The sequence below is a fragment of the Leptidea sinapis genome, chromosome 11, assembly GCF_905404315.1.
Source record: "Leptidea sinapis chromosome 11, ilLepSina1.1, whole genome shotgun sequence".
NCBI classification, from domain to species: Eukaryota; Metazoa; Arthropoda; class Insecta; order Lepidoptera; family Pieridae; genus Leptidea; species Leptidea sinapis.
This window is the reverse complement of record NC_066275.1, coordinates 4,313,662-4,339,921: the sequence shown is the minus strand read 5'-3', so window position 1 is coordinate 4,339,921 and position 26,260 is coordinate 4,313,662. Positions and strand designations below refer to the sequence as shown.

The 26,260-nt window shown below is 37.9% G+C and overlaps 1 protein-coding gene across 18 annotated transcripts; it reads left to right on the top strand.

Annotated features, from left to right (window-relative positions):
• Positions 1–3,614: 3,614 nt before the first annotated feature.
• Positions 3,615–25,572, top strand: LOC126966690 (uncharacterized). 18 transcript variants are annotated; one of them, XM_050810851.1, is made up of 9 exons: positions 3,615–4,543; positions 6,197–6,346; positions 10,884–11,003; positions 12,334–12,443; positions 15,114–15,198; positions 17,962–18,122; positions 19,156–19,844; positions 21,618–21,892; positions 23,365–25,572. In XM_050810851.1, exons 1-9 carry the CDS (start codon positions 4,268–4,270, stop codon positions 23,623–23,625), a joined length of 2,127 nt encoding a protein of 708 aa, XP_050666808.1. In that variant the 5' UTR covers positions 3,615–4,267; the 3' UTR covers positions 23,626–25,572. The 18 variants fall into 18 exon arrangements, with proteins under 18 accessions (XP_050666808.1, XP_050666825.1, XP_050666824.1 ...); XM_050810868.1 differs by lacking the exons at positions 3,615–4,543; positions 6,197–6,346; positions 10,884–11,003; positions 12,334–12,443 and adding an exon at positions 12,497–12,564; XM_050810867.1 differs by lacking the exons at positions 3,615–4,543; positions 6,197–6,346; positions 10,884–11,003; positions 12,334–12,443 and adding an exon at positions 12,618–12,685.
• Positions 25,573–26,260: the final 688 nt, after the last annotated feature.

Genomic DNA, 26,260 nt, shown 5'->3' with positions numbered 1-26,260 from the left:
ACTGACCTGAGTGAACAGTATAAGGCTACATGGTCCTGCCCAGCATGCGCCCGCCCCAAAAAAAATAATACCAATACACCGGTTAGGGGATCTCCGCTACCACGTGAAACCACCTCAGAAAGCATATTAACCAACGCAACCTCCGCCGTAACCTCCGCCGTATGTCCTGAAGCCTTACGTAGGATTATTCGTGAAGAGTAAAACTCGGTGCTGGATTCATTCAAAATAAATATTTTGGAACACCTAAAGTCTGAAACTAAGCAAGTTATTGATCAAGTGTCCTGCATCACAGCTTCCTTCAATTTTCTCGAGCAGAAGTACGAAGCTACTGTCACAGATCTGTCTGAAAAAACCAAGTTAATAAACCAGCTTCAAACTGATAACGTAAACCTGACAACAGTAGTAAGGGCTTTGGAAACCAGATTAGTTTCTATGGAAACACAATCCCGTGCAGCAAACATAGAAATTCACTGCATCCCTGAATTCAAAACTGAAAGTCTACCAACCACAATTAATCAACTTGCTACCGCAATAAATTTTAATCTATCCAATACGGACTTAGTTGCATGTTCAAGGATTGCTAAGACTAACAAGGAATCCTCTCGACCACGAACCGTCCTCGTGAAGTTTTCTAGCCCTAGGATTCGTGACTCATTTTTTGCCGCTGCTCTAAATTTCAATAGAAAAGTGAAGTGCAACGAAGACAAATTGAACACAAGCCATCTAGGTATTAGCGGTGAAAAAAAACCCATTTACATTGGTGAGCATCTGCCACTTGCAGTTAAAACATTGCACGCCAAAGCCCGCATAAAAGCTAGAGAACTTACTTTACAGATTTGTTTGGGTCAAAAACGGTAAAATATTTATGCGTAAGTGTCCTAATTCTAATTATAAGTATATTAAAGATTCCGATTGCCTGAACAATATTACTGCTTAGCTTGAATGGTTATCCCTCAGTTATATTCAAACAAAGTCAAATCCCTTAATTGCTACTATCAAAACGTTAGATTTCTAAACTGTACTCTACAAAACTTTCGACAGCGAGTTATTTGTAATAATTTTGATCTAATTGTCGTAACTGAAACATGGCTGAACTGTAGCGTTTTTGATTCCGAAATCCTTGATGATCAATATGTGGTTTACAGAAGGGATCGCGAAACTTCTGCCTTAGCGAAACATAAAAAGTCGGGTGGAGGAGTTCTCATAGCTGTATCTAAACTGCTCCAGTCTCAACGGCAGCTTGAATGGGAAAGTAATAATGAGGATTTATGGGTCTCAGTCAGTAAAGGAGGAATAAAAAAACTTAATTTATGTGGCATTTATCTTCCACCACCTGTTAGCAAGACAACAATTGAAGCATTTATTGAAAATGTCAATATGGTTCTAGATTCCCTTCCCGAATCGTATGAAGACTCCACCTTAATACTAGGCGATTTAAATTTTAAATCAATCACGTGGTTTTCTGAAGACGGTAGCACAAGTATTATCAACAATGGAAACTTTGCCATTAATAGGTTATTTATTGATTTTCTCCAAGTGAGTGGTTTCACTCAATGTAATGGTGTGCTAAACTTTAAGGGCAATTCTCTCGACCTCGTATTGGGCAATGAACATACAGTAACAGTAACTGAATGCGTATCTCCATTGCGGGATGTAGACCCATATCACCCTCCGCTTCATATTAATATCCGTACTAGCTTACCAAAATACAACAGTTTCATGAAATCTCGATACAGATACAATTTCTTCAAATCTAACTTTACAAATATTATAAATAACCTCAACCAAGGGAATTGGCTTGAAGAACTGAACAAATGCAAGAATGTTAATATAATGATTGAAAAATTTTATATAATTCTAGAATCTGTAATTAATAAGCACGTGCCTAAAACCAAACCACGCAGCTGTAAATATCCTGTTTGGTTTCCACCTAATCTCATACGCCTGCTTAGGCTGAAAAATAAATGTCACAAAAGATTAAAAAAATACAATAACCCAATGGATAGAATTGAATTCCAATATTTAAGAAAAGATTGTGACCACTTAATAACTACCTCGTACAATAATTACATTTGCTCAATCGAACAAAAAATAGCTAATAATCCCAAATACTTCTGGACTCATATTAAGAACTTGCGTAGGAGCACTAATAACTATCCCTGCACAATGAATTTAGGTACAATTACAGCCTCTAACACTCAAAATATCACTGATCTTTTTGCATCTCATTTTTCTTCCGTCTACGACAATAGCTCAACTTTAAATAATAGAATAACCCTAACTAACAGTGAACCTAAGACATATGTTGGAAATATATATCTTACTGCTGGTGACGTCTCTAAAATACTAAAAAGACTTTATTGTTCCAAAGGTAGCGGTCTGGACAATATCCCTCCACTCTTCTTTAATAGGTGTTCTGAAGTTCTCTCGGTTCCGCTAGCAATCATTTATAATTACTCCTTGGGCACCGGTACTTTTCCAGACAAATGGAAAGAAGCAAAAGTTGTGCCTATATTTAAAAAAGGGTCCAATAACTCCGTGTCTAATTATCGACCAATTTCAATTTTAAGCGTAGCGTCAAAAGTTTTCGAAAGTCTAGTAGATGAGCATATCACTACAGCTATTAAAAACAACTTTACTCCTCATCAACATGGTTTTATCAAAGGTAAATCAACGAATACTAATTTATTTAGCTTCACCAATGAAGTAATTAATGCACTAGACAACAATCAGCAGGAAGATGCAATATACACAGACTTTTCAAAGGCTTTTGATAAAGTTAACCACAACTTGCTACTAACACAGTTAAAGAATTTTGGGATAACAGATACCCTGTTAAACTGGTGTGAAACTTATCTTTGTAAGCGACCCAACACTGTTGTTATTAATGGATTTAAAAACCTTACCTTGCAACATCTGGAGTTCCTCAGGGATCAGTGCTTGGACCGTTATTTTTCAATGTCTTTATTAACAGCATAAGTAACATATTTCAATTTTCAAAAGTATATTTATTTGCCGATGATCTCAAACTATTACGAGTGATTAGAAACCCTGCAGATGCTCAGCTACTACAAAGTGATATCGATCGTTTAATTCAGTGGTGCATAATCAACAACATGCAGCTCAATGCAACCAAATGCTTTCATATATCATTCACGCGCAAGATCAATCCAATAATTAGGCAATACAGTATCCTAAATGAAAGAATCACTAAAGTCCATAGCATACGCGATTTGGGAGTAACACTTGATTCTAAACTTAATTTTATTGAGCATGTTGACAACATCCTTGCATCAGCCTCTAAGTCTCTAGGATTTGTAATGAGAAACGCCAAAGATTTTAGAAAAATATCCACAATAAGATTCCTTTTTAATAGCTTTGTGAGATCTAAGTTGGAATACTGCTCCCAAGTATGGTGCCCTGACTATAATATCCACAGTGACAGAATTGAAAGGCTTCAAAAGAAAATAATCCGCTACCTCACCTACCGTACGCCTGACGTACGAGACTTGTTCTCGTATAACGATCGTTTGCGTCATTTTCAAACCCTTTCATTAAAATCCCGCCGTTTATACTTAGATATGATTTTTCTGTACAAAATAATAAATAGTAAAATTGAGTGTCCTGCTCTATTGAGTTTGTTTGACATCAATATTCCCCATCGACCTCCTCGTAAGGCAACTGCATTGTTTAAAATCCCACTCCGCAGAACGAGGCTTGGAGCCAATTCAACTTTAGTAAGGCTTTCGCGGTCATACAATTATCTATCTTCAAGGATTGAGGGTTTAGACATTAACCATAATTTTGAAAATGAATTTAGGCGTAGGCTTTGTAATTTTTTAAATAATAATTTAATTTAAATTTGTTCTTTAAGTGTACTTTTCTTTTTATTTGTGTAGAAATAGTTGTAGAATATGTTTTAGATTTATATAATACGTTATTAGTATCTAGCCGACAATTAACGTCAAAAAAGTATGTGTTTTTTTATTTACTAATTTAATTTAAATATGTTCTTATATATTTTTCTTCTTATATGTGTAGAAGTAAATGTAAAATATTTGTTAGATTTATATAATTTGTTATTATTTTATAGCCGACAAACAATCGTCATAAAATTATGTTTCATGCATGTCTGATTGCCTGTAAGTAGAATCGCAATTATCATTTTTTTAAGTATGTTGTAATTATAGTGGAATGTATGTTGTAGTTTCTGTAGGTAATCTTAACTAAATAAATAAATAAAACCTCGTTATATCGTAGAGTTGTTATGTATTTATCAGTGCCGCCGTTGCTTGGAAGGTATAATGAATGGTTTCAGGCTCTAATTAGCAGCGGGTTGGGAGTGGGGTCGGAGAAGTTGTTCGGCGAGTGCGCGCGGCACCTGGTGCGAGCGGCGAGGGTCGGTGAGCTGCCCACGAGGCTGCACGCCGCCAACATCCTGCGAGCGTTGTACCGCAGCTCTGGGCTGCACGAGCTGGTGGCCGCGCACGTGGGAGACGGCTTCCTGCTGGCGCTGCAGGGCTTTGAGGGCGCCACGTGGGCGGTGAGTATCGTATTAATACGTCTAAGGATTATTCTCAAATGATGCCGAACAGTGCAGCAAAAAAATCAATAAGAACAGTAGTAAACAACTTGTTAACGTAACAGTGGATATACTCTCTATGTCCGATACGAAACTTCGTATGCGAATGAAATTTAAACGAAGTTTCGATTGTGATCCTACTCTATTTTGTTTTCGGACAAATCGACGAATATGTGAACGAATGGTGAACGTTTGAAATGAACATTAATCCAACTTATTTGAATGTTCTATTTCATGTCGGTGGGTAGTAACTAATAACAACCAAAAATATCTGTATTTCATATGCAATGTAAACATGTCAAATTAGTACTTCAGATTTTTTGTTTAAATTCTTTAAAAAGAGTTCTCAATATATGGTGCTATTAAATGATCTTTTAAAATGTTTTTTATCAAACCGCGCAATCGCGATACCCATCATCTATCAGAATGTTTCAAGTACATATCAGTTATATACTTATTTGTTTTTTTTTTCACATAAAATATTGCCTCTACATATAGCCATCTATCTTTTAAGATACATCTTTTCAAATGGCTGCACATACGGAGATGAAGCTATACCTTTTAATTTGTACACCTGAATACCTACTTTTAGTTAGCTGTAAGTGAGTCTTCCTGTTATAATAAAATAAAATAAAAAAGAAATTTTATTCTTTTATTAATAACAAAATTGAAAATTATTTTAGAATATTACTAAAGATAGGAATACCACTGTTAGAAAGGAATATGTAAGATAAAGTTCTACCTTTATCCTTTCTATCAGTTGTAATGCACTTCACGCCCTTTAACCTACCTGTAGAGCTTAATGTCAAGATGCTGCCGATTAAGAGGGAACCCCTCTGCTTCTTTCACATTGGAGTTCATCCTTTGTCAACTCGAAAGATTAATACCACCCCTGATACATAATTCATCAGTCATTACAACATTGTTGGTACCGACTGGTGGCATGGTCAGCGCAAAAGCGGCCTAACACATTTTTTATTTTATAACCTAATAGACGCATACCATTCAAAATGAGTGTGGTTTATTTATTTTTAACAAAGATTTATACCTTGAATCCACAATAAATCTGTGTGTTATAGCTCTTTTGCGTGAATGTCTAGTATTAACTGTCTGGTACTAGTATTTTCTTTGATAAACGTGAGTGTCACAGATTTAAATAAAACACTTTTAAAGGATTAAAACGCGTGTAATTGTAACTTTGTTTTTACATTAGATTTTTGCGTAAAAGTTACATTTTTATTTTAGTTAACCCGATGTTTCAAGACCTTTCCATTTCTCGTTTTCAGGGGGACTGAAAAAACACCGTTACAAATACACGCGTTGTTATCCTTTAAAAGTGTTTTATTTAAGTCTGATACTAATTATTTAAACTGTAATAATAACAACGAATATGCTGAGTAGCAAACCTTGATATAGAATAAGCCTTACTTTATTTTTTTATTTGGTCCTTAATGTATGTTAGTTTTAAGTAGATTAGGCATGTATCTTATATTCGTAATTATTTAGATTAGTTTTTTATATTGTCCTTTATTACATTTTGTAAATGTTTACCTGTGTTTGTAGTGTTTGTACCAAATAAAGATATATCCTGTACTATAATATTATAACTAACAGGAACGTAACGCTTGGACGTTGGTCTTGAGTGCGCTTTTCGTGCGCGCGTTTGGTGTCGAGCGTACACGCGGCGGACGAGCGGCGCAGCGAGAGCGGATGACCGGCCGGATGTTCTTCCTGCGCTACCCGCAGCTGTATGACTACATGCTGGTAATATCACGCAGAGACATTTATTTATTTATTAAATTCCGCCAACAAGGTATACACTAATATAAACGCAGTATAATACAAAAACAATAACATTCACATGGTAAGTGATGCCTCAATTATAGGCGAAAATGACATGCTATTCAATTAAATTAAGCCACAAAATAAAATAAGAACTATAATATATTATATTTCTACGAATACAATCTTAATATAAATTTACACAAAACATTATCGAAAAATAACCATTGAGGCCCTCCCTTGAAAGAACCGTTTTAATATATTTTTTAAATTTATGTAAGTTATGATCAAATATGTCGACTTCATCGTGATGACTATTATATTCCCTGGTAATTCTATTCAAGGGAGAGAAATAGCCTAAATTAAATAAACATAAACAGCCACTTTTATGAAATCAACTTTAATAATTCACAGAATTCTAACTTAAAATTCTGGAAGCGCTCGTGTAATTTCTCTGGGGTTGCAGACAGAGCGGCGGTGCTCACTCACTATCACGACGTGACCTGTACGCTTTATTCGCTTCCCCTTCATAAAAACAAGCTCTCTTTTCCGTCCATCTGCCAAGACTGCTTCTTAGGAATTACAGGGAATCTGGAAATTATTTCAATTAGAGATGTAATTTAATTAGCTTCCTGCTTAGGACGACCAATAATGTCGCAGGTACAGGTGATACGTAATTAATGGTATCCCGATACTTGCTAGTAGAAGTTGAAGTGGCAGTTCACGGTGTGTTATTAATTTAACGGAAGACATAAAAAGTTAGCAACATAAAAATAACTTTTATATACAAGTAATATAACGAATTGCTTGCCTAGAGTTGTAGACGAATCGCGGCAATGCAATCTGTGCCTTTTTGCGGCAAAGTACCAAAGCATAATAAGTACAAACTATTTTGAATACGAACCTATGTAGAACTGTGACATTTTGATCATCATAGTTGTTGTAACTTGTTTTGTATATAAATTCAAATTGTATACCTAATCCCAAACGCGAGAGATATCACTTGACAATAACAAACTGATAAAATATGAATCTTAAAAGTGATATAAATATCATACTTAGAATAAAACTTAATAATCGAGGAGGGATTTGACGACTAACTTTACGGGGTTGACAAATCGAATGTGCGTTTCACAAAAATGCATTCTCCTTGCAAACGTGTCGCGAGTGTAAAAGCGCTTTACAAGATATTCGCCATATTTAAACTCAATACACAGTTCAATACCCAAAACTACCAATAAATATTTTTTTCGATCAGATTGTTCGTGGATAGATGATCTAACTTATAAATTAGATATTAATAATTCAATTGAAGCTGTTGTACTATTTTTAACCGACTTCAAAAAAGGAGGAGGTTCTCAATTAGTTGTTTTTTTTTTTGTTTGTTACCTCACAACTTTCGACTGGGTGAACAACCGATTTTGATGAATTTTTTATTAAAAAGCTGGTGCTTCTCGAGTGATCCCATTGTAATTTGGTCCAGATCTGACAATGGAATCCATGAGAAAACCATAAAAGTCTTAAATTTTGCTATACATAGGTATAGCAAAGTGTATGATAAATTTACGAATAACGATTTCGATGATTCTTTTTTTAATGGAAAGGATATACTTTAAAGATACTTTGGTAAGGTTCTGATTACGGAATCCATGACAAAGTAACGTAACACTGTATCAAATTGCAAAGTACTTACGTTCATTGCTGCATTGAAAAATTTAGTATATTTATACATATTTAGACAAATTGTTAGTGAGTATACTTCAAATTCACGAAAAACCTTAAATTTAAAAAAAAAAAAACATAAAAACAAAAAAACAACCGCCTTCAAAAACACTATTCCAAAACAATAGATATAATGTGCACTAAAAAGTATAAAAATAATTGCGTATTTTTATACAATCCAATTAATTAATCTTATTCTAGTTACGATTATTGTAATTTTTGGAGTCGGTGTCATGCAAGATAGGTTTGTTACTACATACATAGTTATAGGTGAGATGTGCTTGAGTCGTGAGGATGCGAGAGGCGAGAGCGGGTTGCGGCGGAAGGACACCGATTCCAAAAATAACAATAAATGTAACTAGAATTAGATTAATTATTTAGATTGTATAAAAATACGCAATTATTTTTATACTTTTTAGTGCACATTATATCTATTGTTTTGGAATAGTGTTTGTGAAGGCGGTTGTTTTTTTGTTAAAAATTTTTATTGTAAAGAAATATTTTATACATGGTTTATAAAATTATGCTTTTTATCTTTCTAAGACGCAGTAATGCTCTATAAAATTTGTAATGGCGAGATTAAATCATAACATTACATGAGATTAATTTCCGTGTACCATCTTTAGTCACTAGATCACAAAACTCATTCCGCGTCTCTAAAACTAGGACCAATATTAAACGTGCGCCACTTCACAGAATATGTACACTACTTAATCTCACGTTGAATAACAATGATATGTTTTCGTCCTCCCTTTTTTCCTATAAAACTAATTTAAAAAAACATTCAGTTCTAATCAAACTTAAATCTTATTATTTTTGTTTCTATATTCTAATTTTACAATTATATAGCTTACTTTTACCAAGCTTTACTTACATTTGCTGAGATTAACTTTTATTGTAAATTGTACGTGCACGCTTGCACCTTAGTAGATGTCGCTTTTATCTTTAACATCTATGTTCGTTCTAAGGGAACAATTGTAATTATTTTAGTTAGTTATAATTTTTTTTTTATATGAGAGGGGGCAAACGGGCAAGAGGCTCACGGGATGGGGAGAGGTGAGGCAACCGCCCATGGACATCCGCAACAAGGTGTGTCAAGAAATGCGTTGCCGGCCTTTAAGGTGGGAGTATGCTTTTTTCTTGAAGGTCCCTAAGTCGTATCTGTTCGGGAAGACCGCTGCCGGTAGTTGATTCCACAAAGTGGCTGTGCGAGGCAAGAAATTTCGAAGAAAACGCGCGTTTGTGGAATGCCAGACGTCTACGTGATGCGGATGGTACTTTGCACATAATGTCCGATGGTGGAATTCGGCCGCTGGAATCAACCCGAACAGCTCCTCTGAGCACTCCCCGTGATAAATGCGGTAGAAGATGCAGAGAGAACCCACATCTCTACGCAATGCTAGAGAATCAAGCCGATCGGAGATGACTTGATCGTCGATGATTCGAGCCGCTCTTCGTTGTATGCGGTCAAATGGAAGAAGCTGGTACTGGGGAGCACCCGCCCAGAGGTGAGAACAGTACTCCATGTGAGGCCGAATTTGCGCCTTATAAAGTTGCAGGCGGTGGCTTTTAGTGAAGTACTGTCTCGCCTTACTGAGTACACCAAGCTTTTTAGAGGCCAGTTTGGCCTTCTCTTCCAAGTGACCACGGAACTGAACGTCGCTCGATATATCGACGCCAAGTATGCCAATACAGGCTGTGGCAGTTAGAGGAGTGATCTCGAATCGAGGGGATACGACAAAGGGAGACTTTTTCGTGGTGAACGCACAAACTTGTGTCTTCTTGGGGTTGAATTGGACTAAATTTTGTCGGCCCCATTCCGAGACTTTGCAAAGCATAGTCTCGATTTCAGACACAAGTTTGATCCGGTTCTCGTCGACGCTATCCCGGGACATGTTGGCACGGCCGGTGTAGGAAGCATACCCCGTGCTGTTGTCTGCATAGCAATGAATATTGCTGATTTGCAGCATATCATTGATATGCAGAAGAAACAGCGTAGGGGATAGCACACAGCCTTGCGGGACACCAGAGTTTATGGGTTTTAAGTCGGAGCATGCACCGTTGATAACAACCTTGATGCTCCGATCAGCCAAAAAGCTAGTGACCCATTTGCACAACTTCTCGGGAAGCCCATAGGATGGCAGTTTCGCTATAAGCGCTTTATGCCACACCCGATCAAAGGCCTTCGCTATGTCCAAACTCACCGCCAACGCCTGTCCCTTCGACTCAACCGCTTGCGCCCATTTATGGGTGAGGTACGCAAGAAGATCACCAGCTGAGCGACCCTGACGGAAACCGTACTGGCAGTCGCTGCTCAGCTGGTGCCCCTCTAGGTATCCCAAGAGCTGGCGGTTGATGATCGACTCCATTACTTTGGAGAAAATGGAGGTAATGGCAATGGGGCGGTAGTTGGACGGATCTGAGCGTACACCTTTCTTAGGGATCGGGTGCACTAAAGCCGCCTTCCATAATTTCGGGACTACGCCTGATGAGTAGGAGAGCCGGAAAAGACGGGTAAGGACCGGCGCCAGTTCCGGAGCACATGTCCGCAGCACTATCGGGGGAATGCCATTTCTCCGGGCGTGCCGGCCCAATTCGGTTGTGTCCGTGAGGACCCAACATGGCACTACCACTCCTAAAAATTTGAATGTGTATTTAATCTTGTTTCTGTTTTTGTCTCCAATAAAGTAAATAAATAAGATTAACCATAAAAACACTGCATCTCCAGCATATTAGAAAGTTATGATTATTATAAGTAATATGACTTATAAAGTAATATTATATTTTTTGCTTCCAGCAAAAGGTTAATGAAGTTTCTGAAGAAGGCTGCACCGGCAGCGGCAGCGTGTTTCCAGTTCTGCTTCTGTTGGCTCAGTTGCAGCCGTCTGCTCTCGAGGGTACCGTCTCAAACATCAAGGTATGTCCAACTTAGTAGCGTAGGCTTCGGTTTCTCTGATTTAAATATTGTTTAAACATTTTAGAATATAACATATCAGAATCATACTTACATAACGATATTACAAATAGATATTTAAAGCAGATAATCTATGTCTAGACTACATTATTTGAACAAATAGGATAGATATGACGATGACGTTAAACAACCGAGTGCGTGATATTGTAGTGCGGTCCGGTGGCAGGCGGTGGGACGGGCTTGCGGGCGATCGCATGGCTGCGGGTGGAGGGGTTATTATTTTTAAACGCCTGCAGTTTCTATTAATTTGCATTTTCAATGATTATCAACAAATATCAGGGTCAAACCTTAAAAAAGAAGGCATACATTTGGATATGTTTTTCCTATTTTAATCGCAAAATCTGCATATACACATGCAGATTTTCTGAATGAAATAAATCGTTTCACATAATTTAGGAGGACATAGGAATATATTGCAGTAGCTACCTATAACTTTTGCATTACTTTCAACCATCATATACATACATCCGTACGTATCAATTCTATAATTTCTTTAAATAATCTACTCTATCTATTCTTACAAACTATAGCGTTTATAATACCTATTGGTGAAATCATCATAAAAATTCTTACTACATTAACATACATTACAACATAATATAGTTGTTCGAACACTTATAACTGGAGAACAGCTGGTCTGATTTTCATGATTTTGAATTTGTTGAATTTGCCACCGTTCCGAATCGCAGAATAATATAAAATCGTTGCAAAATTGACGAAACAAGAAAACACTTTCTTTCATTTAAAATCATCATCACAATTTTCTAGAGGGTTATCTTTTTTCGGAACAGGAGGACTAAAGAGCGTATGGGCCACCTGCTGTTAAGTGATCACCGCCGCCGACATTCTCTTGCAACACCAGAGGAATCACAAGAGCATTACTCTTTAGATTCCTCCGATGATTTAATTAATTAAATATATCTCTGGATCTACTAAAACCAATTTAGAAAATTCTGTTACCAATAGAAATTAAAAATTTTCTGTCATATAATATTATATATTAACCCAAAAACGAAAATACCTTTTCATAGTAGTTGTATTTGTAAAATACGTCGGAGAAAAAACCGTTGAACACTAAAAATAAATCATATGACAAAACAACGTTTGCCGGGTCAGCTAGTAAAGGTATAAAGGGAAAACACGCTAATAACTCCAAATCACCTGGATGTAAGTTTATTCGTTGTGCCGCCAGTTATGAGATCAAATTTACCTCGGGCACGTTTCATGGCGTCTCCATTGAATTATTAATCGGTTCCATTGTTCGTGAGTACAGTTGACGTCGTTCATCCCCGGCGTGGTGCGGTGCGCGCGCAGCCCGGCGCTCCACACGCGGCAGGCGGCCGCCGCGGCTCTACCGCCGCTCGTGTCTCCTGCAACTAACTGGTAACTATAATAGATATAAGTGGGGTACCAGGGGGAGGCTCCTTTGCCGCAGCCCGGCGCTCCACACGCGGCAGGCAGCCGCCGCGGCTCTACCGCCGCTCGTGTCTCCTGCAACTAACTGGTAACTATAATAGATATAAGTGGGGTACCAGGGGGAGGCTCCTTTGCCGCAGCCCGGCGCTCCACACGCGGCAGGCAGCCGCCGCGGCTCTACCGCCGCTCGTGTCTCCTGCAACTAACTGGTAACTATAATAGATATAAGTGGGGTACCAGGGGGAGGCTCCTTTGCCGCAGCCCGGCGCTCCACACGCGGCAGGCAGCCGCCGCGGCTCTACCGCCGCTCGTGTCTCCTGCAACTAACTGGTAACTATAATAGATATAAGTGGGGTACCAGGGGGAGGCTCCTTTGCCGCAGCCCGGCGCTCCACACGCGGCAGGCGGCCGCCGCGGCTCTACCGCCGCTCGTGTCTCCTGCAACTAACTGGTAACTATAATAGATATAAGTGGGGTACCAGGGGGAGGCTCCTTTGCCGCAGCCCGGCGCTCCACACGCGGCAGGCGGCCGCCGCGGCTCTACCGCCGCCCGTGTCTCCTGCAACTAACTGGTAACTATAATAGATATAAGTGGGGTACCAGGGGGAGGCTCCTTTGCCGCAGCCCGGCGCTCCACACGCGGCAGGCGGCCGCCGCGGCTCTACCGCCGCTCGTGTCTCCTGCAACTAACTGGTAACTATAATAGATATAAGTGGGGTACCAGGGGGAGGCTCCTTTGCCGCAGCCCGGCGCTCCACACGCGGCAGGCGGCCGCCGCGGCTCTACCGCCGCTCGTGTCTCCTGCAACTAACTGGTAACTATAATAGATATAAGTGGGGTACCAGGGGGAGGCTCCTTTGCCGCAGCCCGGCGCTCCACACGCGGCAGGCGGCCGCCGCGGCTCTACCGCCGCTCGTGTCTCCTGCAACTAACTGGTAACTATAATAGATATAAGTGGGGTACCAGGGGGAGGCTCCTTTGCCGCAGCCCGGCGCTCCACACGCGGCAGGCGGCCGCCGCGGCTCTACCGCCGCTCGTGTCTCCTGCAACTAACTGGTAACTATAATAGATATAAGTGGGGTACCAGGGGGAGGCTCCTTTGCCGCAGCCCGGCGCTCCACACGCGGCAGGCGGCCGCCGCGGCTCTACCGCCGCTCGTGTCTCCTGCAACTAACTGGTAACTATAATAGATATAAGTGGGGTACCAGGGGGAGGCTCCTTTGCCGCAGCCCGGCGCTCCACACGCGGCAGGCGGCCGCCGCGGCTCTACCGCCGCTCGTGTCTCCTGCAACTAACTGGTAACTATAATAGATATAAGTGGGGTACCAGGGGGAGGCTCCTTTGCCGCAGCCCGGCGCTCCACACGCGGCAGGCGGCCGCCGCGGCTCTACCGCCGCTCGTGTCTCCTGCAACTAACTGGTAACTATAATAGATATAAGTGGGGTACCAGGGGGAGGCTCCTTTGCCGCAGCCCGGCGCTCCACACGCGGCAGGCGGCCGCCGCGGCTCTACCGCCGCTCGTGTCTCCTGCAACTAACTGGTAACTATAATAGATATAAGTGGGGTACCAGGGGGAGGCTCCTTTGCCGCAGCCCGGCGCTCCACACGCGGCAGGCGGCCGCCGCGGCTCTACCGCCGCTCGTGTCTCCTGCAACTAACTGGTAACTATAATAGATATAAGTGGGGTACCAGGGGGAGGCTCCTTTGCCGCAGCCCGGCGCTCCACACGCGGCAGGCGGCCGCCGCGGCTCTACCGCCGCTCGTGTCTCCTGCAACTAACTGGTAACTATAATAGATATAAGTGGGGTACCAGGGGGAGGCTCCTTTGCCGCAGCCCGGCGCTCCACACGCGGCAGGCGGCCGCCGCGGCTCTACCGCCGCTCGTGTCTCCTGCAACTAACTGGTAACTATAATAGATATAAGTGGGGTACCAGGGGGAGGCTCCTTTGCCGCAGCCCGGCGCTCCACACGCGGCAGGCGGCCGCCGCGGCTCTACCGCCGCTCGTGTCTCCTGCAACTAACTGGTAACTATAATAGATATAAGTGGGGTACCAGGGGGAGGAATGGCGGTTGCAACCCTTACATCCCCACCGTAGGCGACAACAACTTTGACATAGTTGAGATATAAAAAAATGTGTCAGCATCAAAATGAGATGCCAACCAAACCGGCCCAAGTTACACTGCTACAGAACTATATATTTAACACGTCTTTTGAATTATAAAAAAATGTGTGTGTACTTATGTATGCATGCAAGAAGTTATACTTCTTTGGCCTAACGAAGCAAAAATCATTAAAATGATTTATTCCTCGTGCTATTCTACGATTTTAGAAAGAACAATTTTGTAAAAATCTTGCAAAGATGGCTTTGATAATTAATTATTAAATAATGAATGCGGCTGTATGGGCTTGAACCCTTTGCCTGTCCACATAATGGACGAAGAGACCAAAAATAATAAGGAATGACGCATACATCAGAAAATTTTAGAAACCAACTTCATCCTGTTATTCTTGTGTTACAGTGATGCGCGGGCATCTTTCAATTTCACTCTCATCATTTTTTCATAACCCACCTAAAGAAGTATAACTTTAAAAATGTCCCGTTACCGGATTTGTAGTGAATGAATTATTTATTTCAGTTACACGGAGCAGATAGAGGAATTGTTAACTCTCGTGTGTGATGTAGGAATCCCCACCAACTATTGCCACGGGATATTGCTTCAGGTGAGGATAAATCACTTATTCAACATTTATAGTTGAGGTGTCAGATTAATATGGTGATTTTATTAATTTGAAATTGTACAAACTCTGCTTGGAGTCGGGTCGATCCTCACCTAAAACATAATAGCTGATATAATATGTAATTAGATAATTAATATAATAGTATTAAGCATTTGATTCGCATACGTAACTCTCACTAAGTTTTTGATTTATATTTTACATAGCTACTCGTGAAAATCTGTGAATGGCTTTCTGTTATTTTATCATGTGACTATTGTAAAGTATTCAACTTAGCTCTGTAGATTTTCCAAAAATATAAATAAATAAAACTAAAAGTTTGGTTTTAAAGTAAGTGTTTCTAAGTAAATTCAATATTTTTCAATCTGTGTTCGATTACATAAGAGAACGGGCTCTACAAATTTAATATTTTTTTTATGATAGAACTGCATTACAATAAATCAAAATAAAAGCCTTGTGACGATACGCCCACACATAAGACATTAAAATGTAATGTAAAATTGTTACCCCACAAATATGTTTAACAATTCTTGCAAATATTACAGATTTACTGAACAAGTGGTAGGCATAACTAAATACTAATGTGCTATTGTATAAAAATAGTGCTTTACTTATGAAGAGAAGAAGAAATATCTGAAGATAAAATTATTTTAACCATGGAATAAACTTAAACTTCTTTACTAAGGGAATGTCGCCATATCGCCAAAACGTACAATTATGAAAATTAAAATGAATTTATTAATAAGTGTAGACAGGCCTTATGAGAAAGCTCGTTGTCGATTGGCAATGGAGAGGGCTATGCTCGGAGTTTCCCTGTGAGATCGAATCATAAATGAGGTAATCTCTAACTCTCTAAGAGAACCAAAGTCACCGACTATAGATGGTTGCGAAACTGAAATGGCAGTGGGCAGGGCACATAGCTCGATGGACATCTGGCCGTTGGGGCAGAAAAGTCCTTGAATAGCGACCACGTAACGGAAGACGTAGTGTTGTTTTTTAAATGCAAAATTATATTCCGGACCAGTTATTTTTGAGGTTGTGGTCTTTGTGTCTGCTAGATTCACTATTGATGCATTTTGGACTGTTTGTGCAGTGCGGTGTTTTTACTGCATAACAGACATTTAATATAGAAAAAAAAATGTTTTTCTATAAAATTCAAAGAGCCTTTGTCTAATTCTTCATAGCAGAAGGTTTTAATAACTATATAAAATATTGCATTATTATATAACTCATCAGAGATAATATTGGAATCGCACCATATTATAAGTACATAAATATACCATTTGTTAAAACAACTTACATCCCAAATTGGTCTCAGCTCATTTTACTGATAAATTACTGTGAAAAAAAAAGTTATTTTCATTACCCAATACATATCTACTTTTTTTAGTTCTGGCAGTAGGTACCTACTCTAGGTGATGTAAACAATTTTGGGTATTTATATAATAAAAATAAATAATTTAATCAGTAAGTCGTTACCTTAAAATAAGTTGTTTATTAAAATATATAAATGTAAAATACATCGTGTATAACAAATATATTTAAAAGTTAATTAATTTATTATCTTAATTTATAACATTTAAAAAGTTCTATATTTGTGGCATACTTACAAAATAAAGATTTTGAATTTGATTTCTAAATTCTAACTATACATAAAAGCTGTAGTGATATAGAGCGCTCAACCTCTGCCCATGCGAACAAAATTGTAAGAAAGAGGCTCAAACTGTTCACTTTCTTTCAATTTTAAAATTTTGTCCGAAGCTATCAGTCATTTAATATCAGTCTATCTTTAAAGTTACTCATATGTTTGCACACAACACATTTGCCAAGTTGCAATTCAGTTTAATTATTGGAAATAAAATGTTTAATTTGAAGGTCTTCAAAAATCTAGTTGCTGTGATTAAACTTATCGACCTTTACGATAAATACATATATTTTTTAATATTTCGACTGGTTCGTCTCTGTTGAGGAAGGCGTTTTTAATAAAAAAAAAATGTGAACGCAGTCTTATCATATGTTTAAAAATGAAATGAATTCTTATTTCAGTGAAACGTTTTACCTCCATATTTAAAATACTAGGCTTGTATTTAGTATCGTGTCGTGGGATTTGATATGTAAATGATATTAAAGCTAGTAGATATTGGATCTCTGATCATAACGCTACTATTCTTATGAAAACTTATATTTTATGAGAAATTACAAAAAAAATATTTCTAACCTCAAATACGATAAAAAGCGAAAATGGAGTGGACAAAAAAGTCTGAACGATCACCGAAAACGATTGACCGAGGTAAATGATGGCATATGGGGGTCGAATATAGATAGCCATTATTTAGAATTCAATGTCGAGTTTAATTGTCATTTAACATCATCTACATAGATCCAATAATAAATACGTAGTACATGAGAATAAATACTGATATTATATTATAATAAAACTTATAATTCAGCTCAAGTGAAAATAATCGTGAAAAATTGACGTGTTTGATAGTTAAATATCAATCACTCATCTTTGAATTCGAGAGGTCGACTCTCAAGAATTGACCCAAGCTGCCATTTTTGACATATTATTCTTTGTTTTTATAACAACTTAGTAATGTGCTTAGAAGAAAGTTAGTAAGCGAGCTTCAGACTTGAGCATACATACATTATTTTGATTTTCAAGAGAATTGTGCGTTACCTTCTCATGGGTGCCAGGCGAGAGAGGATATCTATCACTCCACTAGTAATTTTCTAATTGGTCTGCAGTTAATAAGCCTGGTCTCGGTGCGGGGCAGCAGTACGGGCATGTCGCTCGAGAGTGCTGGGGGCGTGTCCCAGCAGATGGCGCTGTCGCTGCGGCTCGTGACGCATGCGTGTTACGTGCTCGTACACGCATATATTACTCTCGTGCGGGCTTTTGTACTACAGTAAGTGTTTCTGTTAGACTAACTGCTCCGGGATTCTATTATGACGCCTATAATAATAATAATAACTTTGTTTTCCCAAACATTACATGTTAAAAATATGTTCCTTAATTATATTATTAATTATTTACATACAATACAGGCAAGAAAGACAGCTAAACTAGTATGAACTATGTTTCAGCTCTCAGTGATTTCTCGGTACCAGACATAATTACCTACAAAGTCAAATCAAAATCAGATAAAATAAAATAAAAATACTGTCTCAATACAAAGTGAAAATAAAAGTTTAACTTCTAAGAATGTATGTATGTGTGTGTGTGTATGTAATAGGGTGTGATAGTGTTATATGTTACGATTTAAGGGCATACATTGATAATAGAAGTAGTAGTAGTAGTCTACGTACGTCGTTTACTTTATCATTATTTCTGTTTATTTTAATCTTGTTCGGCTATTGTAATTGTTTATATATTTATATAGAAATACAAATATTTGTTTACATTGTTGCATTATATATTTATATTACAGGCTAAATATAATGTACATAATGTAACAAACAATTACAGGCATCTACCACGTATTTCAATAATTTTCACAAAGTAAATATTAGTTTAATATTAATTTTGTTATTTGAATAGTATAGTCAAAAATTATATTGAACAATAAACCTGCAACCAATGCAAAGAACTGGTCCTGTATTTCTCTACGGACCACGTTGCGTCTGCATGTATTTTTGACTGAATTGCGGGCTTATGCTCGGTTAAAAAAAAGTGATATTTTAACAGCCACGGACTACATTAAAGATCAATCGACTGGAAATTCATAATTAATTATTTAAATTTAAGTTATTGTTGTGTTATGTTTGATACCCCGATATTTATATCGTTGGAGTCAGTTGCACCACACTACATGAACCTACACATCCCGATTTCCGTGATGTTAGACAGTTTGTTAGTGACGTCTTGAATCTATTTTGGAAAGCGGTCACTAATATCGTTCCCTTTCTATCACAGTTAACATTAAGATTGTTATTTTTCAGCTTCCCTGCTGTCATTACCACAAAATACGTCACTGAAATACAACCGTTGCTAGATGACTTACTATTTGGAGAATCGAAACGTCCAAAGACTGGCCGAGAGTTGTGCCTCGCCGCCGCCGTCAGACTATACCTCACTATATACAATCAATATGACACAAAAATAGATATTAAAGATTTAATCCATCGCTGCATGAGACATACTACTTATGAAGTAGTTCTAGAAATACTGGACTATCTGTTGGTACAACGCGGGGCTGTGGAGGTCGACGTTGTCGTGAAACCTATTTTGGATAAGCTCGACCATAACTATATTGTTGATTTGGAACATGTTTTGAGCAGTCAGTACTTGGAATGCCATCGGAAGGCTCTACATCTGTTAATACTAGAGAACCATCAAGATACACTGATTCTCGCGAGATCTAGGAGTGATGTTGTGCAGGATTTGATAAATTTGATTAACACGGAACACGAGAGTGTAACACATTTGTATCTTTTGAAATTGACCAAATATTTATCGAACGAGGATAATTTGGACTTGCAGGTGTTGTTGCCGGCGATAAGGGCGATACTCGCGTGCAGCTTCTCTGAGAACGACGTTGATACGAGGAGAGTGGTGGTCGGATTCTTGGAGGCGAACTTCCAACGTTTGTTGCGGACGGACCGGAGTGGTGCGAAGGATGATGACAGATGTAAGTGTGATCGTAGACAACCTCTCACCCAGTGAACCTCATCTGTGGATGCCCTACATTCTTAATCCAAACACATTGAGAATCCGTTTCAGGATATTAAGTTAAGATTGTGTTAGTTACCGCGTACTTAGTTATATATGACGTGCAAGCGTGAGCGGTTGTGATCGTTTGCAATCAGGAAAATGTAAATATTCCCTTGTATAGTTATTTAGTACTTATTATTTTCTTTAATTAACGCGAGTGTTACACTATTACTAATAAAACACTTTTAAAGGATTAAAACGTGTGTAATTGTAACTGTGTTTTTACATTAGATTTTTACGTTAAACTTAGATTTTTATTATTATTTTAGTTAACCCGTCGTTTCAAGATCTTTCCAGATCTCTCAGAGGACTAAAATAATTAACGGGTTAGCTAAATTAATAATACAGTTAATATTACTTGTCATTGTATACTGTTTATTTGTTACAGACATACCAAAAAGGGTATATATACCTAAAGGATACTTAAAAAAAAAATTTTAATTTTAACACGACGATGTCCATATATTCATTGATTCAATATTAATCATAAACAGCTCGTTAAATAAGCGCACAGTGTGCTTTATTGAATGAACACCCATATTAGTCCTCAGAGTGGCAAGATAATTCACGATTAAGTCTTCCACCTTCACGGGTTGTATTGAAATTGACCTGGGATCACGATACATTTGCATTATTTTAATAACTTGCGATAAATTTGATTAATTTGAATGCAATCGACCCTGAGTAAGAACGGTTTGTTACGCCAGGGAATGTTAAATGAACTGTCTTATTAGTATTTGTATTGTATCAACAAAAGGTTACTCAGGTGAACAGAAAAGGAAACTTAAGAATAAAAAGGGCAAACTCGATACTCACCTCTTTTCCATGATTCTGGGTTCGTCTATATTCGCCTGAGTGTTCTGGCAAACTATATTATACATTTACGAGAAAATTAACCATGAAATCACTACGACCAACAGTAATACCTGGATTTTTGTGTATAAGTTGCGGTGCTCAACCTTCGCATGCGGTTACTTGGCAGAATGTGTTTTTATGCCATCCGACCATAAAATTGCGGTTCGCGGGACAATCTTAAGTTGTACCGGCTAGTTATCTTGAATTTGATGTTAGGGTGTTAGGGTAAAAGTTCTGTCTAACTTAGTGCAACTGGCGTTACCAAGGTGCAGCAGAATGATTTCATGAGGTTTTTTCCTTAAAGAGCTACAAAACCCTACAATTGATTTTATGTTTTAAGGCGCGGTCATATTCAATATTCACAAAAATTGGTTTCTTGGAGAGTCGATTACAACATAACGCAATAAGAATATTCCGACGCAAAAAATACATTACAAAAAGAAGAACTTAAAGAAAAATTTGAACCGAATAGAATATTTATGTATAATTTGAAATGTCCAATAAAAAATTTGGAAAATCGTTCCCAAAAATAAACTTTGCAGTTTAAAATCTCTGAATTTTCAGCGATAACAACATTCTTTTTTTAAAGAATTTAATAGAATTAGTATTTTTCTAAAACTTAAACCGAACAATTATTCAATTTAATATGTATATTTTGAATAAACAAAAGAAAACCAGTAAAATAAATGCCCATTTGCAACTTAGCTTCATGATCAACTCAAATATTGTGCTATTGGTTGTAGCGTTTACAATCCAAGTCAGTCCCCGCCTTAAGAATATAATATATTATAATTGTCATTTATTTCTCCGATTATAGAGTAATGTATTGTTACAGTTGAATACACGGCGACATTGTGGTCGATGCTAGCGATCCTGCTACAGGACGACGACGCGCAGATCAGACAACGGATATCCGACCTTATCACGTCCTTGTACAGCACAATATCCGAGCAGCAACATTACAGTGTTATACCGACCAAGTGTACCGAGTATTTGCTACAGTGCATAACGTTGGAACACACGAGAGACGAGACAGTGGAGCTGTTCACGGTTTTGGCTCTTTTGGACTTCAAGTCCGAGGTGTACATGACTGATCAGATCAATGATGAGGTATGTTTAGATCATTTATAAGAAATATATAGAATACTAGCCGTTCCCGCCTGCTTCGCTGGGCGAATTTTAAAAGGAAATAAATTAATGAAGCAACGTTGGAATTCGAAAAATAAAGTAGCCATAAACCATCTGGGATCAATTTATATCTATGGTGGTAGTTTCATGTCGATACGATCAGTGGTTTAGGTGTGAATGAGCCTCAAATAAAGACCATTTTCATTATATTACATATATGATATATTAGATAGATATGAGTTTATTCCATGACATAACCGCGCCAGAGGTACAGTAAAAGAAATTGGAAGAGATTTTTAAAGATGTCACATGTACCCTCCACCATCTAGGGCATGCCTTCTGCACTCGTCGCACCTTCATTTAACTTATAAATGGCATCATTTAAGTTACACGGCCTGCAGGAGATGTACACTTGCATGTCGTCCGTTATATTATATGGACATTGCAAGGAATCTGGTTCTTAATGTTAGCAGAGTACAAGATATACAAAATAGAGCCCAAAATAGATCCTTGAGGCACCTCTTGTCTCACTACGACTAACTTATTAGATGTCAGAGATTTGCCGTCAGTTATCCGCACGATAGCCACTACTCAAATAACTTTCGAACCATTGGTCAGCTTAGTAATCGGAACCATAGTAGCTTCATTTGCCCTGTCAAATGCCTATAAATAAATAAATATCCAACAGACCAAAAAAATCTTGTACATTTGTTTGTCTTGTGCTTTGAGCTCATTGTCGTTTACATTAAGATATGTAGTACTACGTCGCTTTCTTAAACCTGACGATACGTCTGGCAATACATTATTTTCCTCTAGAAACTGAATTTGCTTACAGCCTTTCATCATGTCAACTTCACGTGGAATGCCCCTACTGTCAATAAATTCAGCCACAATGAGTAAATACAATTAACAGTGAATACCAACACCAGCTGTCAACATTAGCTGTATTGTTAATGAAGCAATTAATAGTAATGTTTACGAGTCTGTGATAGCAAAAACAATTTTATTTTACAAACAGTATTACATAATATAAATAGGTTAAAGAAAGTATACATCTATTTACCATTGACAGTTTTCGCATATTAGAAATTATAAGCGTGTTACAAATAATGAACAAAAAACAAATAAATCAAGAAGTAGTAATAACAATAAAAGTATATAGATATAATACAAGAAGACAAAATGAATTGAACTTATAGTATTCAGGTATTCAACACTCAAGAGAACGCGCACTCAGCCAACGCCTCGTCAATGTGCCGCTTAACACGTTTGGTAACGTATAAAATAGATCGAAATCGGGCAAGTCAACTGATATGTGATTTGCAATGTGAACTAATGTCCGGGAACGTTGCGATCGAGGAGCAGAGTCCTCCTGGTCAACAGATCCGTTACTGCGCAGCTACATCGCGTGAGGATAATTATAATTAGCTAAGTTGTTTTTACGATGTTCACAGTGCCGCGTGTTCGACCACAGCGAGCGACACAACGTGCACGCCGAGGACACGGTGTGGACACGCGCTTGCGGCGCCGCACTCGCGGGGGCTGGCCACGCCCCACGCCTCGCGTGTGGCCCCGCCCTGCGCGCGCTGTGCGGCCGACACTATGTGGACTACTGCCGTGCGGCCAGCGGAGATGGCTGTAGCGTGAACCCCAGAGTACGGATATTGACGAGCATTGTACACGAGCACACGAGCCAACCGACGAGCACTATATAGAATTAACAAACAATTTGTTATGTTTTGAAAATGATAACCCTCACTTCTAGTATCAATACACATATAAGATTTATCAACTGTAAAGTATATCCTGTAGATGAAGCCACAACCTGAGAGTTGAACAAAGCATACAAGATTTTATGACGATACGTCACTCGAACGGTTGGCCCAGTTGGCAGAACACTGACACGGAACGCCAGAGGTCGTGGGTTCGAGTCCCGTATCGTTCATAAAATTTTGTTTTCAAATTTTATTTATGTAGAATTAACAAGTCATGCAGTTAAATGATTTGCATAGATTAACGTTCTTTCAGTGTTGAGCATTTTGTTACTAAAACTTAAGATATCAGAGAATTAGTAGGAAGTAACACGTACTTAGTACCTTACACCTAACTTTACCTAACACCAAACCTAACCTTAGTAAATAACACGTACTTAATACCAACTGGACTGAGAGTTGGTACAAGAATTTGTGCAGAACTTCACGCAGACGACGAGAAAGCAGGATGGTCGCCGAGGTTCAGTAGTTACTTTATTCATTATACCTCTGCTAGATGGCTGATGGAGTCGTATAAAAGCCGTTCGTCGCCGCGGCGTTTGGCTGAAGACGTTTGTTGTGTTGTTATTATTCAGATAATAAAGTTTTGAACGTACGTCACATGTCGAATATTTTGAAATAGCCAAGAGCTGGAGCGCTCCATTGCGGTACATACAGATCCCCAGATATATTATATGAAATATTTGAAAGTGTATTAATTTTTTTTTAAATAATATGTTAAAGAAGTGTATTATATATAATATTAGACAATTAACTGACATAGATACCTATGTCTCGCCATGTTTACTTTAGTTATATTCATAGTATTCTTTCCTATGGTATATTGTTATAGGGCATTGCAGCCAATATTAATACCATATTTCTACTGCAGATGAGGGCTGTTTATGGTCCAAGTCCTAAGGAATCATGTGAGAAAATTTAAAGAAATAATCTTTTAAACATATTCTTGATAATGTAATTTCCATAGGTATATTAGCGAATTTTCTAGATAAACTGTGATAATCATAATGTTAACCAGTAACAAACTTGTTATGCATACTACTCGGTTAAAAGTCGAGTATAAGTATAAGTCCTTTGTTGAGCGATAAATATGTTTTTACAATTTTATCCCAGAATATGCACGAAACAAATGTGTTACCAAAAATTAAAAGAATTGTAAGATAGTTTATGTAGTCAAGGTAATAACATAAATGATTTTCGGAATGATGCCTTACTTAGGAATGGCGATAGGCGATCTTATTAATAAATTTAATTTCAAAATAAGTTCAATTTTTTTTTTTATAGTGGTAACCTTCACTTCTGGGATTAATTACACAAATTAAATTTGTAAACAAAATTTATGAACGATGCGGGACTCTAACCCGAGACCTCCCACGTTCCGTGCGAACGCTCTTCCATTGAACCAACCGTTCTTGTGACGTGTATAGCGTGACAAATCTTGTATGTCTTGAACGCAAGTAGTCGCGGGTTCGAGTCAATATCCGATCATAAATTTTGTTTTCAAATTTAATTAGTGTTGTAAATAATGTTTTTAAAAGAGTGGCTATATATCCATGGTAGGGGAATATGGTAACGAAAAGTGTAAATTTAATATTAACTAGTGTAATTCATTGTGACTGATGAAATAATGTGTTTTAAATATATTTTATTTGAACTAGTGCATATTAGAATAGATTAAGTAATAGAGTTCATATCAAAGAATTCTCTGAAGGATTTTTTACTGATTACAATATCAAATATTGTGAATGATACTGCGCCTTCGTATATTGTGTATATAAAGTTTTTTATACGAATAAGAATTGTTTTTACTCACATACTTTGGTAATATGGTTTATAAATTATTGTATATTTAATTACAATAGAATCACATTAAATTTTGTTTATTACAAACTCTTTACTATGATTATTGGGTTGTATGCTGAGTTATTCGCGCCATCTCGCCTTGCTGTCGGCGCTCCAATTTTCTATAATATAAAAATATTTCCGATCGCAATGCGAAATGAAGCGAATTATTATTTTAAGCACTTTTTCGCTTTAATATAATTACAGCATGGCTCATGCTCATAAAACACTCATACATATAGGTATTATTATATTATAGTGATAATATATTGTTATTCCAAATAATCGTGGCTTGGCCGAGGGCCGATGCCATTGTACCTACGTAGCGTCATAGTGAGATCAGCTTAAAACTGGATAAAAAATACTAAAATATTTATTTCATTTAAAAGTAGTTTCTTTGTACATAATTGACATAATATAGTAATGTGTATATAATAAAATCATAAAATGATTTCGTTTGTGACAGTGTTCGCGAAAAAATGTTTGGCTCTATTGCCAACTACAAGTTGATGCTTATTTTTTTACACGAAAAATAGGGCAATCACAAAGAATTGGTGATCGCAAGTTTTTCAACGTAATCTTTAAAGTTACGTGTGAAAATACTTAAACTTCTGTTAATTTCTGGAACTCTGTGAACGATATTTGGTGCAACTGTCTGATACGCCAAGGTGTGAAGAAACCATTAGGACTAAACATACACGGAGACCCATACGACATATATTTATTTCTTTGTAAC

Bases quoted from the DNA above. Each gene is read 5' to 3' on its own strand.
- LOC126966690 (XM_050810851.1), top strand. From the start codon at position 4,268: ATGTATTTATCAGTGCCGCCGTTGCTTGGAAGGTATAATGAATGGTTT. The intron at 4,544-6,196 runs GTGAGTATCGTA...TATAACTAACAG, and splicing joins TTGAGGGCGCCACGTGGGCG to GAACGTAACGCTTGGACGTT. The intron at 21,893-23,364 runs GTATGTTTAGAT...CGATGTTCACAG, and splicing joins CTGATCAGATCAATGATGAG to TGCCGCGTGTTCGACCACAG.